Source organism: Corvus brachyrhynchos, unplaced genomic scaffold (assembly GCF_000691975.1).
Source record: "Corvus brachyrhynchos isolate BGI_N302 unplaced genomic scaffold, ASM69197v1 scaffold194, whole genome shotgun sequence".
NCBI lineage: Eukaryota > Metazoa > Chordata > Aves > Passeriformes > Corvidae > Corvus > Corvus brachyrhynchos.
The window spans coordinates 99,440-117,410 of record NW_008237890.1 but is presented as its reverse complement, the minus strand read 5'-3'; the positions used below and the strand labels follow the sequence as shown (position 1 = coordinate 117,410).

At 35.1% G+C, this 17,971-nt stretch overlaps 1 protein-coding gene across 2 annotated transcripts in view; it reads left to right on the top strand.

Moving 5' to 3' along the window:
- The window catches only part of RFX3 (regulatory factor X3), a 105,832-nt gene extending 90,587 nt beyond the window's left edge, over positions 1 to 15,245 (top strand). For both annotated transcript variants that reach the window (XM_008632542.2, XM_008632540.2), the window contains 6 exons: positions 2,019 to 2,116; positions 2,390 to 2,539; positions 4,012 to 4,220; positions 5,209 to 5,362; positions 7,456 to 7,498; positions 8,402 to 15,245. In XM_008632542.2, the coding sequence (XP_008630764.1) occupies positions 2,019 to 2,116; positions 2,390 to 2,539; positions 4,012 to 4,220; positions 5,209 to 5,362; positions 7,456 to 7,498; positions 8,402 to 8,640 (893 nt within the window). In that variant the 3' untranslated portion in view covers positions 8,641 to 15,245. The remainder of the gene's footprint in view (positions 1 to 2,018; positions 2,117 to 2,389; positions 2,540 to 4,011; positions 4,221 to 5,208; positions 5,363 to 7,455; positions 7,499 to 8,401) is intronic.
- The last annotated feature ends 2,726 nt before the right edge of the window (positions 15,246 to 17,971 follow it).

The following is a 17,971-nucleotide window of genomic DNA, read 5'->3' as shown; positions in this document are numbered from 1 at the left end:
GTTTCCATGATTGGTGGAGAATTTATGCAAAATACACTTCCACACCATATTATACAATTCCAGACAGGCAAAAAATTAGAGTACTGGAAAGGCTGTAAAGCTCAGTTTTGTACAAGTCAGAGGGGTTTTGGTTCAGAAGTCAAGCTTTTTAGGTGCTTATTCAAATCAAACTTTCACTAACTGCCATTGCCACATTATGTAGTGTATGAGTAGTAACACTTAATGATTTAGGCCATTTACTTTGCACCATGCTTATCATGCAAAGATCCTTTGAAAGGGTTCAGATGAACTTAACAGTTCAAGGATGTAGGTACGTAAGGTTTTGGTAGTGGCTAGATGTGTACTTAAGGATATGAGAAAAAATCTGTATTTAATGTATCTCCAAAGCTCATTAGAAATTCATGGTTGTTCTATACAATAGTGATGCCTGATTAGCTACTTTAGCTATTTTATTTCTTCAGAACTTAGAATTCCTTTTATTTGTTCCCTTTTCTTACTAGTTAAAGGTCTTTCTTGAAAGGCCTGAGCTGCTTTTCTATATTTATTTTTAAAGGAGATCAGCATTACAGTGATTGAAATAATTTTGTAATATATATACTTGGGTAAAAAAGAGTAATGAGAACATTAGAGGTGAAAAAGCAGTAATATTTTTCTTAAATGTCTAAGTACCATTCATACAGTATTTACATTATTGCTTCCATCTTGTCCTGTAGGTAAGAAAAGATGAGTGAATACATAGTCAATTAGTAAGTGCACAGAAATAATTTACAAAGCAGCACAAGTGAGCTAGAGGATTGACAGGGTTGAGGAAAAAAGCTTGTTCTTCATGTGTAAACCCTAAAGGACAAAAAAAAAAAAAAAAAAAAAAAAAGATAACAGGGCTGAGCTAACACAGATACTTTGTAAGATCAAATTGTGGTCAGCTAAGCATCCAAATGCATGGTGAGTTATATAAATTGCCAGTATGGGTTCTACTGCTTATGACTGCAAGTTTGAAGACATGTGAAAAAGGTATCACAAAGAATACAATTTCTTTTTTAGTAAATTTACATTTCTGGTAGAAAGCTTTATTTTAAAAAGGTATTATTTAAAAAAAGGTATTATTTCCTTAGGTTTTTTCCTCTTCACTTTTGTAGTTGCATTCATTCTCTGGTAGTCTTCAGAAACCTGTAGTTTTTTCTTTTTGTCTCCTACTTTTTGCAGCAGTTTGAGTGTTGCACTGTTGCATTGTTATGTCAATGTGCAAGGGTTAGGTGTGGGAAAGCTGGGTTTTTATCACTCAGAAGACATGATTTTATTTTTTCCAGGTACAGTTCCTTGGGACAATACTTCCTGTCTTCCTCTTTTGAAAAATTAAAACTTCTGTATTTAGTAATGCAGAATACTGTAGGAACTTCTTCAGTGTCTCTCTAAATCTCTGTTAGCCACTCAGCATTTCTGTGGATGGTATAGAAAAGAAACAAAATGCACACAGATTTCACAGTCATTTGAATAATTTCACTTTCTGTCAGTGAAACACTCCTATATCTTGCTTATTGATGACATCCTTAAGCACTGCATGTGAATGGAATTTGTTCTTTAAAACTGATTTAAGCAGCACTATGACATGGTTTAAGATTACTATGGACTTACTTGAGGAAACTGCAGTGTTCCTATAAGTGGATTTTTCCCCAGACTTTTGCTTTTTAAAAGAGGTGCTTAGGTAAAATGGAAAGTGGAAGTTTGTGATGGAAATTTAGTGTTGTTCTCCTATAGGAGTGCCCAAAACAATACTGCTAAGTCACAAACTTCTTTGGAAGATTGTCTGGTGAAGAAGTCAGAAATGCTTATTAAACCAAAACTAAAATAATTTTTGTGTAATCTTTATCTCAGTGAGGCATTTTGAACCCAGACTAAATTTGTCTAGTAAGTAAATGCAGCAGGCCTGAAAGTTGAGTACAAGAGTTCTGAGGATGCAAAACATTTCAAAACAGGTGCACTCCTTTCTTTTCATTCTCTTTTTATTCTCCAATCTATAGGTGCCTTGACCCAAGCCATTCGCAATTTTGCAAAAAGCCTTGAAGGTTGGCTTTCAAATGCCATGAACAATATTCCACAGAGGATGATACAAACCAAGGTAGATGAAACTATTGAAGTATTATTCTTGCAAGTGGCAAACCAAGTGGGCAGTAGCATCTAAAAGAAGCAGCATTTTCACTTTAATGCTGAATTTCATGTTTAGCATCAAGCTTCAGATAGTGGGAGAGGAAATAACATTATTTGATCTGCTACATGGTATAATTCAAATATGAGGACTCATTAATATAAACTGTTAAAATGAAAGTAAATACTCAATCTGTGGAGTTAATCTATAGAGTACAATATTTAAAAATACTAAATTTCTTCATAGGTTGCCGCTGTAAGTGCCTTTGCCCAGACTCTGCGAAGATACACATCTCTTAATCACCTGGCTCAAGCAGCTCGTGCTGTGCTTCAAAATACTTCTCAAATCAACCAGATGCTCAATGATCTCAACCGTGTTGATTTTGCCAATGTTCAGGTAAAATTTAGTTTTGAATAGCAGAGGATTTTAAGTGTTATTTCCTCTGTGATTTTGAACATTATTGTTAGGTGTCATTCTATGAAGAAAGTGAAGTGCTAATATTTCACTCATTCATATATGTAGTGATTCAGTCCAAAAGTGACATTGCTTTAGGAAAATAAGAGCTCAGAACCATTACCTGATTCCATTTACTCTCTTGAAGTGCACATATTCTTCCAAGTTCTGTGCAAATGTAGATCAAATACTTTCTTAGAATGGGTACCATGAATCGTGTCTTACTAATAGCAAAAATGATATTTTAGGATTAGATCTCAGTAGCATATCTTCTGAATGTCTCTTAAAGTTATTAAATGCCAGCATTTTCAGTAGAGACTGTCTCCATTATTTAAAACCCCATACACAAGTATGTTTTATCTAAGTGCCTGTGCTAAAATTTACAAGATCTCCTGAATAATGGATTAGATTAGTATGATTAGAACCTATAGAGCATAAATTATGTTTTTACTAAGAATAATTTCTCTATATGTTTCTGCTTGTCTGAGGAAAAATACTGCTGTCCTTTTGGCCAGCAAAGTCAAAGGTTTCAGATTCTTGGTAGTTCTGTGTTTGTCTTCTTTGTGAACGAGTGTTTTAATATACATGTTAATACTCTTAACAGAAATCTAGTCAAGAGTTCTGGACCAAAGATACAATATATTAAGTACAGTAATATGTTGACATGGATACAGAGTCTGTGAATGAGGTGTTAACTTGGCACATGACAGCTAGAGTTTAAATGGAAATGGCTTGCAGTTAGTGAGCTGTCATTTTTTTCTCATTTTCTGAATTGGACAGTTAGCTTTATTTAAACTTGGTAACACTGACTAAATTGCTGATTATTGTATGCATACTGTGTTTCTCCACTTGTGTGCAGCTTATGTTTATGTAATGTGTCATCTATTACTGCCTAGAATCAGCAAACAACAATCCTTGTTTGTGTACAAAGCTTCTTTTATAAGATGATATAACAGGATTTGTCTTTAAGCTTAACTTCTTCAGAGCAAAAGGAATGTTGCACTTGATTTCTCACTACTTGTTTTATTACTTTAGTCCCCTGCATTTGACTCTTCCTGCTTGCCCTGCCTGACATCCCAGAAAAAAATGACAAGTTATAAGTATTTCAGTAGAAAAATGACAAAAGTGGAAGCCTTTTTTCACAAATGAATGTAGGAAACTACAACAAACTTTTGTTGCTTACATTGCTTGTTCTAATTCCTTTATTTGATGTCTGTTCTTTTATGCTATGCTTTCCCCACCTATTTGCTTTCAACAAAACTACAATAGCTGTAAATAACAACTACTTCGTAGTCTGTCTAGTAAGTGGGTCCAGTCTCTTTCATCCATTGAACAGCCTAATCTTTGAGATACAACTACATTTTGTGCTTTGGCTTATGTATTGTCAATTCAAGATCTGCCATGTGCTATAACAGGAGCAGGCTTCCTGGGTGTGCCAGTGTGATGACAACATGGTTCAGAGACTAGAAACAGATTTCAAGATGACTCTTCAACAGCAGAGCACTCTGGAGCAGTGGGCTGCCTGGCTTGATAATGTAATGATGCAAGCATTGAAACCGTATGAAGGAAGACCCAGCTTTCCTAAAGCAGCACGGCAATTTCTGTTAAAATGGTCTTTCTACAGGTAGTATTTAATAGACTTTAAAACATTCTAACTCTTCTATTATTTGCTGAACTGTGCATTGTACTGAAGTTGGCAAATCTAATATCAAACAGTGGCTTGGTACATCATGAAAAATACGGGTTTTTTCCAGAGTACCTCTGCTATTAACCTTGAACTCAGGGCTATTGGCAAATGAACAGGGACCTAAATGACCCTTGTTTATTGCTTTAAAAAGCATCTGAAAATGAATGCAGGTGTCGTTTTGTCCAGAGTTAGAAACATACTATGATTTTTTTTGGTTAAATAACTATGCAATTATTAAGCCACTATTTTTAGCATTACTTACTAAAACATTGTGGCATCAATGTTTATGAGATAAGAAAGACAAAAGCTGTTTTTAATATATGGAAAGAACATTAAGACAAGCATTCCATGTTAGCTGCTTATTGAAACAGTTATCAGAGTAAACCTTGTTCTTTGAACCTGACTGTAGCAACTGCTTGCTAAAGATGCCAGAATTTGTTGATATAATATGAACACACAACTCTATCGTTTCTGAATTTTAAGTTTCAAAGCTATTTAAATTCTGGCAATTAAAAGCTTTGTCCTGGAAAGATTGACACAACAGACACCATTTAAGGAATAGTTTCTTAAAGAACCAAATAGTTTTCTTACCATTTTAGTTGTTTATGTTTTCAACAAAGGTTCTTTCAAGTTAAGTTTTACACTTGCTCAATTATTGGTAGTTATGCATAGGTCAAAACCAAAACCAAACAAGTCTGGTTATTTCTTACGTGGTGTCCAACAGTACCTTCAGAGAAAGGAGAGAAGCAAATGATTGCCCTTTCCGGTCATCCCTTTCCAAAGACACCATAAATCAGACGTTTGTGGACACTGTTGCTTTTGAGAATATTGGTTTTGAAGTGAAATGTCTGTCTACACGGATAAATGTTAAAATGGCTGTGACATATAATACATAAACATATATATATTTTTTATTTTTGAATAGCTCAATGGTGATTCGGGATTTAACCTTGCGCAGTGCTGCTAGCTTTGGCTCTTTTCATCTGATCCGCTTGCTTTACGATGAATACATGTTTTACTTAGTAGAGCATCGTGTTGCTCAGGCAACAGGAGAGACACCTATTGCAGTTATGGGAGAGGTAAGATAATATGTAAGAGACTAGATTGATAGATTTAGTGATGATTTGGAAAAAGTGTTTTTTAAGCATGTACGTAGAATGGTAGGATGTTCTGCAGTATAACAGTAGACTGAGTTACAAATATATACAGTGGTTTCAAACTTGATTCACTGGTTCATTGTCAGAGTACTAAAATCACACTGAATTCTTAAAATCAATTATTTCTAAAATAACTTACTCTTTTACAAATCTGCACACAGATTCATGTGCATAGTTTGAAAAATGTTGATCAACCTACAACCATTTTCCACTCTTTGAGACCTGAATATTTTATGTGTAAATAAAAGAGCATAGTAATAGGAAAATGTTACTTTTGTGGATCCATTTACATGCGTTTGCACACATAATTCCCACACAAAATGTATACCCTCTTTGACATTAGAAGGCTGGTTTACATGCAGAATTTTGGCTTGTACAGTACTGTTCACATACCAGTGCAGACATACATAGAGGTTTGCAACACATTTGATTTTCATACAACGGTTTCAAAGACTATTGGTTTAAAAAGCAGATCTAGAGTCTTAATTCATAACAATAATTTTATACTCAGCTATGGCATCTACAAAGCAAAGTCTTTCTTATCCCTCTTCAGTAGTTCATCTGACCTTTAATTTTGAGTGACACAGTAAGGAAAGCATGAATTGTTCCCAAAGAATTATGCTTCAAAGTTGCTGGAAAATGGATATATTTGAATATATGCTAAATTGTTAATAGGATGGATTTGTTGCATTTTTACACTTGTGAGTCACTCTATCATGTTCTGTGTTACCTATAAATTGCAGGTAATTTTGCTAGTTGATTTGGCATCGGTTGTCATTCTTCCCACAAGATATATTGATAGATTTATTAAATATTATAAAGAGATAATACACTTTCAAGAGAAATTGGAAAATGTCTCAGCTTTCTTTGTCAAATTATTCTATATCATGTGTCATGACATGTTTCAGAAAAATTAAATAGTATTTCTACTTAGTAGAAAGGCCCACCATCAGTATACATGCTGTTATATTTCTTGCCTTACATTTGCAGAAAGTATTACACAAGTATAGGTACTACATTCTTCTTGTCTCTGCAGACTTTATATCTTAGACATAAATGTAGCATAGAGTTTTCTAAAAAGTTTACGAGACTGAAGATGGAAATACTATGAGGAAGTAAGTATTGCAAAACATTTGGAGGTGAGGGGCAGAATAGAAGTTAGATGCATTAAATGTGTGTTTTCTTATGTTTCTGTGTATTCAATGGCTGTGACTGAAATAAAATGAGGAAGATTACAGTGCAACAAGCACTGTAAGACAGTATAAACTGGTTGCAGCTGAGAAAAGCATTCTCATACTTCTCCCTTCCTCTTCTTCCACCCTTGGACATAGGTATTGGCAAAATTCTTCTGGAAAAGACTGGTACCATCATTTATGGTTAGAAATGTATCTGTCTAAACAATGTGCTCCTTTCATTTGATATCCATTGGTGGCGTTTTACTCTTCCAAATTTCACACAAGAGAAATGGAGAAAGGAAAGGGAAGAAGGTTTCTAACTTACACGCAACTTCTTTTAAAAGGTCTGGATTTTGATGTAAATCAGTTATCAGGTTATAAACCCTTTCTCAGCAGTGCCTTTCATCTACCTTACAGGTAGATTAGCAACACTGCGGCACACCTTCATTTTTGTTCCAGCACAATTAAAATGGTGCCTGGGAAATTTTAAAAAGAGCTTTTTGTTAAAATATTGGCAGTTCAGAATGAATATCAATTATAATTTATGGCTTTATAAAACTCAGAAATAGCTCACTTCAAACAACAAAGGCCCTGATGAAGCAATCTTTAAAAAAGGTTGTTCTAATTTTTGAGGGTTTACTTAGTGATAATTGTCTTAATAAGCACAAGACTGAAATGGAATGGGAAATTGCTCTGCTATGGATGTGGCTGCAGCTAAGATTATTCATTTGAATGAATGCAACTGTCAAACCAGTGGGGGACAGATTTCCTACATCATAGATATTCTAAGATCACATTTGCTTAAGACTGTGTCCATTTCTCTTATTGTTTATTTTGCAGTTTGGTGATTTAAATGCTGTGTCCCCTGGAAATATGGATAAAGGTAAGCATTTTAGTATCTCCAGGGTCTAATTCTGTGTAGAGCTAATGTGTCTCTGAGCAAAATAAATCTTTATGTTTTAAAAACACAGTCAAACAGAATTTAGAGTCGTATCATCCTTTAAAGAGCATGTATATGTTGTATGGATACATTGATATAATACAATAGCTATGTATGTAATATCACACATAATAATGACTGGAATATTGTAGGTTTGTTTTAAAATAAGAATATTTAAAAGATGTTTATTCTTGTCACAAAGGAATATCCAATTTTAATGCAAATTTTTTATTATCTAATAGGACAGAGGAGGGTAGCAGCTGTGTGAATTAAAACAAGAGTATACTTATGGATGTTTAACTGTAGTGAATGTTTTGCTATGTCAAGAAGCAGAATTGTATGCAAGTAGTCAGGGAGAAGTTAGTTCCTTACAATCCCTTCATGCCATATTTTGACATGCTTTCTTATACTGATTGCCTGAGTGATTTGAGGTGATTTGACCTCAGAACATTCAACTAGTGAGTATAAGAATGTTTGTCAAAATTTGGATCAAGTCACCCCAACTCTTCTTGCCCCTGTTTCCCTATCTGTAACTAAAAGTAACAACTCTTGTTCATCATGTTTAGGAAATTAGGCATTTTCCAATACGAAGTTAACATTGATTGTTAGACCTTTTGAGATTGGAATTGTTTTTTCCACAACAACAGTGCATAGCTCAAGGGATCAAACCTGAGTCTGTTTATCTATTTGAGATAATAGTTGACTTTTTGCCATTAAAATGTTAATTTTCAGTTTGTGCTTTATCAGATTGCTCCCTTGTATTTCAACTATTACTTGCAAAATAAAGAGCTTTGTATTAGAAGCTTTTTTCCTTTGTGGTAGTTACATGCTGGTATGTTTGTGCAGATGAGGGCAGCGAAGTTGAAAGTGAAATAGATGAAGAGCTGGATGAAAGTGGAGAACCACAAGCCAAGAGGGAGAAAACTGAGCTAAACCAGGCATTCCAGGTGGGCTGCATGCAGCCAGTGCTTGAGAGTGGAGTACAGCAGAACCTCCTGAACCCAATTCATAATGAGCACATTGTTGCAACTACTCAGACTATCAGGCAATGCAGTACTACTGGAAATACATACACTGCAGTCTAACATGAAACCTCCCCTGGCCTCCAACACATGCCCCATTGCATTAGCCTTTTAGGTTTAATATGAAAAAAAGAAAAAAAAAAAAAAGAATAAGTCCGAAGGTTGACTGTTGTCAAATGTAACTGTTCTGATCATAATTTTGTTGGAGTTGTTCAATGGAATGGATGTATGTATTTTGCCAGGTCTGTTTAAAAAAAAAATTTTTTTGTAAACAAAATCATTTTACATTGGCCACTCAATATGAAGAGGTTTCTTTGTATCAAATGCAAGGAAGATCTTTGCAAAGTTTAATGTTAATGTTTCGTCCTCTTATAATAATTTAATTTTTTTCATAGTTTAAAAATATTTTAATGTTAATTATTAGTTATTATGCTGATTTCGTATAGATAGGTTTTTAATTAGATGCACTTCTGTGAAATATCAAAAGAACTATTTTCTTTGATTTACACTGGAGGCATACTTATTTGACAGCAGATGTATCAAATTTGTTATAAAAGGTGCTTTTCATCGTACTACGAGAAGACACTATTTTGATAAAATTGTGAGTATTCAGGGGGATTTTTTTGTAATAATGCTGGAGGGTTGAGAAGATCTCCTAGTTTCTTTCTGTAAGGAAGAAGCTGTTTAAATGACAGAATTGTATCAGAATGTGGTAATCTGTATGGCATAAATGTACCTAATAATCTGAACATGATGTAAACAATGCAAGCTTCGTTTAAAATCAACAGTTTCAGATATTATTTGCATACCAGTTCCTCTGTTTTGAAGACTACTGATTCTGTGTCAGGCCACTGAACAGATGCTTTTGATTGTTCAGTGGCACTGTAGTTGTTAGAAACTGAAGCTAAAAAAAAAGTGACTTGATTATTCTTAATTTTAAGTGTATGTGCTACTTATGCTGAACTGGACATACAGGAAAACATTCCATTTGAATGACTTTCTTCTATTCCAGGTCTTTTCCTACTAGTGGTTCAATCTGCTGCTCTTAGAAAAGATGATTTATAGAATGCAAGGAATGTAGCAACCTGCATCATTTTCCTTTCAAAAACATTTCCTTGTTGGTAAAGTGGATTTAAATTTTTACAAAAATTAGACAAGGCAGTGTAACTGGCACACCTCACTTGTACTTATTCCCAATTGTGTAGAATTTGAATAGGTGGCTAGATGGACCATTGCCATTTAAGAATGTACATCAGGGATCATTGTACCTCGGCTATTACATGGTGCCTTAAACAGAACTGAAGCTAAGACTTAGTACTTTTTGTTATTATTAACTCTTAAATTAATTCAACAAGGTGTGCCTGTCATTTTCAAATTCCCTAAGAAGTAAGGACAGGTTACATAGCCTTCAAAAGAATAAAAGGATTTTTTTATTATTAAATGATTTTAATATCCCTCTTAGAGTGACAATAGACCTATTTTTTCTCGTTTCTAGCTGGATTTCACTTTAATACAAATAAAATTTGCTTGGGAATTTGGAAAGCAAAACTAGCTTTAATACCAACTTCAAATGTCAAAATAGATTGACCATAGTCCCAAGCATGACTATATATTTTCTAAACCCTTGCCTACTTTTAATTTTAAAAACTAAAAAGAAATAAATGAGCAGGTACATAATGCAGTGCATGTTTTCAATTTCTATATTTTGTGGTGTATCAGCCAGATATTACATTTTAATGGTTAAATAATATCAGTTTATAGAGACCATATTAATTGACATTAAAGAACTCAAGTTTTTCTTCACAAACATTTCATTATGCAGACACACGAATTTGCTACACTAAAGTAGTGGAATTAAATAAGAAAAAAAAAAGCCAAAAAATGAAGGAGAACACAAAAAGATTGACTTTACAGAAAAGACTGTAAAAAAATTAGGATTTTTTTATTCTGGTTTATCTCGTGTGTCTGCAAATGACTTTAAAGTCATATATACCAAATGGGAGAAGAGCATGTAAAATGGAAGTGTATTTATAGCAAACAAGTTTGTTGCTAGAGTTTACATATGCTCCAAATACAGCTGCACATAAACTAAAATGTCCTAACATTATTGGTGCACAAAAATAAATTTTAATTCCTTTGCAGAATTGTGAACCCATCCAGCTCATTCTGTGTAGGCATAATTCCTACTAATGTCAGTAGATGGCTTTTGCCTCAGTAAAAAGTAAAAGTGAGGTTTATATTCATTATTTCTAAACTCATAAATGCACTGAATCTCATTATAGATTTTGTTGTCACATATATCGCTCAGTGTGTCCTGATTTTTCCTTAGAAATCAGCACATCTGTACCCTTCACCAAAAATGCTAAAACTAAGCTGTGATAAATATTTACTCCCCTTCATTGTGCATTATAAGATGTTTACAAGTAAAATAAAGTGAAATAATTCAACTTTTTTTTCATTTTCAGCTTTTTTTTTTAATACTGTAGTACTTGTTTCAATTTTTGTGTTGGTTTGTGTTTTCTTATCCTTTCTTGGTTTAATGCTGAATTTGTTGTTGCTGAGAAAAGAGTACAATTGTAAAAGGTAAATCTAGATTGCTAAATATGGTGGGACTTGAGTATCTTTCATTATTTAGCTCTCCACTCCACTCAGTTGTCACAAAGTAAAAACCAAAACTGAACAAAAATCTGAATACAAGAAATGGAATGTATTTCATAGCTTCTAAAAACAATGAATTATCAAGACAAATTGGAACTTTCACACATTCAGAAAACTGACTGGAGTCTGTATTCTTATGCTTACATTCTAAAGATTTTACCAGATTTTTTTAGAGCATCTTACTGTGTTGTAAACTTACAGATTTGGGGGTCTTTTGTTTTGTTTTTCCTGAAGTTTTAATCAAACACTTAGATAAAACATTTTGCACACTCTTGCTGTTTAATAGTTGGGTTTTAGTAATCATTGAAGTAGAGAGATGCGGATACCTCAGTGTGTATTCTGTAATGTGTAGCGTGCGGCTGCATTGCCACACCAGCTCTGGAGTCTGTTGTCAATGCTATGGAGAGGTGTAGCGTGTGTCCACAGGGTAGACATTATGAGAGTTGACATGATTTATGTGTTTTATCTAATCTTGAAATGGAATCAAGAATAGTTATTTTAGAGGCATTTCCCCCATTAGCACAGAATAGCACAGTGAACAGTGTGGGGGAAGAGGTCTTGTTGAACTACCTTTTCAAAGCACAGGGCCCAATTTTCAAAAGTTTTATATTTGTTAAAATTTTTTGTTACATTTTCATCTTTCTTGTGGTGAATCAGTTTTGAAGCATCTTTTTTCTTTTTTTCAGTTTTTTTTCTCTTGTACTGTAGCATGCTCTAAGCACCTTCATTTTTAAAAAGTTCCATAAAAATTTGGAAAATAGATGTTAAATTATTTGCCTATAAAATGATGATTTACAGCATTACTGCCTTTAGTTCAAAAAAAAAAAAGAAAATAATGTTCTGTCATTCAGGAATGCATAGGTCTATATACAAATTTAATTTAAAGCGAGGTATTTTTAAATATCTGAAACACTTTTTTTTTATCTTGTTTTCCCTAGGAGAAATGATCTGATATCTTTGTCATTCTCACCAACTGACATCTGCACTGTTTAGAAAAAAATTCATGTTAGAGATGCTCTGCAATCCAATTTAATTCAGAATGCTTTTACAAAACAAAACCAACCACTGAGAGCCATAAACGTGCTGACAAAAACCCCAGGTTTATTAGTAATATAAGTATACGACAATAATTTTAGAGTTTAAAATACAAATTTGAGAGAGTAAGGTGAATTTCTGAAAATTGGGCCCTTGTCACACTAACAGGACATGCTCTTTGTATACGGTTTAAAGCAAATTGATACATGGAATTCTAGTATCTCTGCTAATTTGTTTGGTGATTTAACACTGACAATAAAAACTGGAATAGAAGCATAAACACACAGTGCTTAGTTCTAGTATTAGGAAATTAATTTGATATAATGCCTTGCATTAACCCTTTGAGCATTGTAAGTAACATGATGGGAACAAAGATTTTTAGATAATTTACCTAGTCCACTGAGCATATACTTTGAAATAGCTTATAGTGTTGTAAATTTTTTTTAATTATGTCTAAAGTAAATACTTGCATACTATATGGGGATGTTTTTTTATTAATAGGGGGCTCAGTAGATGTAGGCAAAATATTCATTGCCATTGATATGTACTGTGTAATAGAAAACAGTACTTCAGCTCCCTGGTTTTCATAATTGCATATATATACAAAGAAAATCAAACATGATTCTACAGATAGGAAGTTGTCTACTTTAAGATGCCTTTAGAAGATAAAGGTTTAGAAAATATATTCAGCTATTTTGAAAATCTCCTGAGATAGATTAGTATTGGAATACTCTGGTACTGTAAAAGAGAAATCTTTAGGATTAAAAGAAGGTTTAGTAATAATAAAATTTGCAGAATATTTGATGTGTTTGCATTGAAATTTTTGGCAGTGTTTGTGAGAAACAGGAACAAAAAGTGCACAATTATGTTGATATTCCTTTTAAAACTCAGTCACTGCAATAATGACTAGCTAGAAGATGAAGGTATTTTATTAAATTTCACATACAAGGGTACAGTTTGGATGGCCCTTACTGAATGTCAGAATTTTAAAAGCAACCTAGAAATTGCACAAGCAAATATTTTTAAAAACCCCTTTTGTTCTTACAATTACTGCTTACAGGAACAAGGGAACCGAGTGTAGCAGCAAGTAAAGATTCTTTTAACTTAGAGATACTGATGCCACCTTACTAAGTGAGAATACAGTACATTTTCTACTGGTTTCTTGCAATATCAGTCAGCAAACACTAAAGCAGCTGTACTTATTTAAGTCTCGCTGAGGGCAAAGAAAAAGGGTATCATTTAAAGTTATTTAAGGGAATTACGTCAGTAGTATAGTGCAAGTAAGTTGTAAACATTTTTAGTCAGTTAATGCAAATTAATGCATAATTAATTAACATAAATGCAATACTCAAAGGGTTTTTATTTAACAACTTTTTTTATTCATAATTTACTGTAAATGCTTCTGAGTTTGCATGCCTTGATCATTGCTGCTAGTGATTTTATGTGCCAGTAGACCTGAGTTTAATTTACAAGTTTAACTAAGAAATAGTAAAAGCCACTTACAAAGTGACTGCCTAGTGTTTGTTTGAAGTAAAATATGCCTTAGTTTGAAAATGATCATTTTAACTCTTGTTTTATTCCAATTTTTTTCTCCTTCTCCTGTTGAAAAAAATAAATTGGCATTTTGGGATTGGAAGCCCTGAGTAGTTAAATATTTGGTAAGAATTGTTCTTGGAGATTGCTCATTAAGGCTGAAATACACTGTAGAAAACAAGGCCCAGAAAAAGCCTGTGGGCATCAAATGAGCCTCACTTAACACTAATTCAGGAAGATGTTCTTTGTATGTTCCTAAGCACTTTCTTGGTTATGGTGCAAACATCTTACAGGAATTTTCAGTTCTAGATTAATTTTACTCTGAAATAATAAATGTCTTTTTAGGAGGAATTTAGACTTCAGAGGAACAACCTTGAATGGATTGGTTTTTAGCAGGAACTCAGTTCAATTCTTTCTGACTCACTGATACCAGCAAAAGCTTTTTACACAAAGAATATTTAATGGGTTCCCCAAGTAAAGTTTCCTTCCATACAATATTAAAGTGACTGCCTTGTATTTGAACATTAGATACCCATCTTAAAGTAACCCAGTTAAGCAATTTAAAGTATGTTGGGAAAATATCACTTTGTACCAAAGCAAGTTGCCCATCTCCACTCATAGCCACTGAAAATTTGGATTTACAGTTAATAACCAATGAGGCTGTTAAAGAAACTTCGAGTGCCTTTCAAAAACTTGGAAAATTGTGCCTGAGGTGGTAAACTTTAATTAGGTTAATTCTAGAGCTACCAATCAGTAATTTTGTCATCACTCAGGGCTTTCTTACCTTCTAGGAAACTTCCTTTGTTGCATTTATTTTATACTGTATTTTTTTTAAGTGCCATCATTTAAATTTCACTTAGTAAGTGGCAGATCACATTATCCAGTCCCACAGCACAGAAACATCATAACACTAGGACATATTCAAACTCTTATTTTCCAGTTGACTGAATATATTATGTAAATGAGGTAAGCAACTTTTTGTAGATTGTATGTGTGAGATAATGTAATGTTCTTTTCCAGTTTTTGGGCTACAGTTGAATATACTTTTTAATTATTTAAAGAAGACATCTTTACAGAATAACGTGATGGTTTTTTTTGTATAATGTATTTGATTTTGTAAATACGTATTTCCTGATGTGATTTTTGTGACAAATGCTAAATCTTTTAGTATATAATGTCCTCTCAAAACTGGCAGGAGCTAAATAATAGTTTGTTGGCAATTTGTATTGTGTACTGTACAATAACTGGGGACCTTTTATAATTATAAAAATATATATTAACTTTTAGTGTGTTGTATAAAAAATGACTGGAACATACTAAAGACAGTAGGATTTTTCTGAATATTTCAGACTTGAACTCAGGCTAGCTTTCTTGTGTTTTTCAAAACAAAATTGTGTCTTGTCTTTTAAAATCAATAAATTTGTTTTCTTGTTACAAACATATCTGAATTGCTTCAGTTTTTATATAACTAGATATTTTGGACTGTGGTACCGATGATTTTGAGAGAAAAATTATTGCATTTACACCTTTGAAATAAGACCACATTTTTTTATTTGAAAACAGAACTAAGTAACACATGTGCCTCAGATAGCAAAAAACCCCAAGTATTTTGAATCACAGAACTGTTAGGGTTGGAAGGGACCTCTGGAGATCATCTAGTCCAGATGACCGTCACCTAAGAAGTGTCTGTTCAACTGATTTGCTGTCATATTCCCAGTAAATAGAGACTGTAATATACTTATTCATTTCAGTGTTAACAGTAATTTTCCATTACAGACTTAGGTAGTTAGCAGCTAACAGTGAGGGGGCGTGCAGACTTTGGCCTCCAGGAATTAGTGGTGTTAGTTTGGTACCAGCAGAACCTACTTCTGCAATTTTTGCTCTAAATATTCTGCAATATGCTAATGTGTTAGATGTTTTGACAATTTCACAAAACATAGTTGAAGGCCTAATCTTACCAGTTCATGTGGTCTCTAGTATGTGTTGCAGGCTCAATGTATGTTTCATATTATGTTTCAAATAAAGAAATGCTGAATTTTATTTTAATGGGGGAGGACCCACCAAGTAACAGATGCTAGAACATTAAAATAAAAATTGGATACCAAGATTAAAACAGGTATTTCACACAAAACTGTGGTAAAGGTAGAAGAGTTGCATCCTGAAGCTTACTTTGCTCAGGATGTTCAGCTGTAAATTATGGTCCACTCGTTGCCTATTCTTTAATTTCAAATAAAGACTAAAAGCTCAGTATAGTACAATACTGGTCCCTGCATTGCATCTTACCAAACAAGACTACAACTACACCAGGGACTAGTTGCAACTGAAGAGTCATGGAATTGTCAAGGTTGGAAAAGACCTTCAAGATCACCCAGTCTAACCATCCACTCAGCACTACCCTTGTTACCCCTAAACTACTAAACCACATCACCAGATCCAGATGCCTCTTGAACAGGGACAGTGACTCCATCATCTCTGTGGGCAAACTGTTCCAATCTCTGACCACCCTAACAGTAAAAAAGTTTTTCTAGTATCTGAATCTCCCCTGACTCAGCTTAAGGTCATTTCCTCTTGTCCTCTCACTGCAAGCACAGCAGAAGAGATCAACCCTCACCTCACTGCAGCCTCCTTTCAGGCAGTTGTAGAGAGCGATGAGGTGCACCCTGAGCCTCCTCAAGATTAATAAACCCAGCTCTCACAATTGTTCTTCATATGACATGTTCTAAAGCTTTCACGAGTTGTGTTGTCCTTCTGTGGGCACACTTCAGCACCTCAATGTTCTTTTTAAACTGAGGGGCCCAGAACTGAACACAGGATTTGAGGTGTGGCCTCACCAGTGCTGAGTACAGGGGGACAATCCCTGCCCTGGTCCTGCTGGCCACACTGTTGCTGGTACAGGCCAGGATGCCATTGGCCTTCTTGGCCACCTGGGCACACCCTGGCTCATGTTCAGCTGCTGGCACCAGCACCCCCAGGTCCTTTTCCTGTGGGCAGCTTTGCAGCCACTCTGCCCCAGCCTGTGCTGCTGCCTGGGGTTGTTGTGAACCAAGGGCAGGATCTGGCACTGGGCCTTGTAGAACCTCACACCACTGGCCTTGGCTCATTGATCCAGCCTGTCCAGATCCCTCTGCAGAGCCCTCCTACCCTCCAGCAGGTCAACACTCCCACCCATCTTGGTGTTATCTGCAAACTGACTGGGGGGACACTCAACTGCAACAGCCAGATCATTGATAAAGATGTTAAACCTGACCATTCCCAAAAAGAGCCCTGGGGAACACCATTGGTGACTGGGCACCAACTTGATTTAGTTCTATTCACCACCACTGTGGGCCTGGCCATCCTGGCAGTTTTTTACCCATCAAAGAGTCCACTCATCCAAGCCACAAGCAGTTTTTCTAGGAGGATCCTGTGGGAGACGGTGTAAAATGGTTTTACTCAAGTCTAGATAGACAACACCCACAGCCTTCCCCTCATCCACTAAGCAGGTCACTTTGTCATCGAAGGAGATCAGGTTGGTCAAGCAGGACCTGCCTTTTGTAAATTGATGTTTTCTGGGCTTGATCCCCAGGTTGCCCTGCATGTGCCACGTAATGGGGTTCATGGATCTCTTCCATAGGCTTGCCCAGAACTGAGGTAAGACTGACAGTAACAGCCCTGTAGTGGCCGGGATCATCCTTCCAACCCTTCTTGCAGATGGGCATTACATTTGCTAATTCCCAGTCAGCTGGAACTTTTACAGTAACCAGAACTGATGACAGATGTTTGAGAGTGGTTTGGCAAGTTGTTTTACCAGTTCCCTCATTACTCTGGGGTGGATCTCATTGGGGCCCATAGACTTGTGAGTGTCTAATTGGCACAGCCGGTCACTAACCATTTCCTCCTGCATTACGGGGGCTTCACTCATCTTCCCATCACCAATTTCCAGCTCTGGTAATTTCTCGAGCTGTGTATCCCAAGGACAAGTGGGAATGATATTAAAGACCAAGGCAAAGAAGACATTAAGTACCTCTGCCTTTTCCTCATGCCCTGTCACTACACTACCCTCTGCATTCAACAAATGATGAAGACACTCCTTAACTGTCCTTTTGCTATCACTGTATTTACACAAACTTTTTTTCTTGTCTTGTAACTGTTGCTGCCAAATCAAGTTCTAGCAGGGCTTTGACCCCTC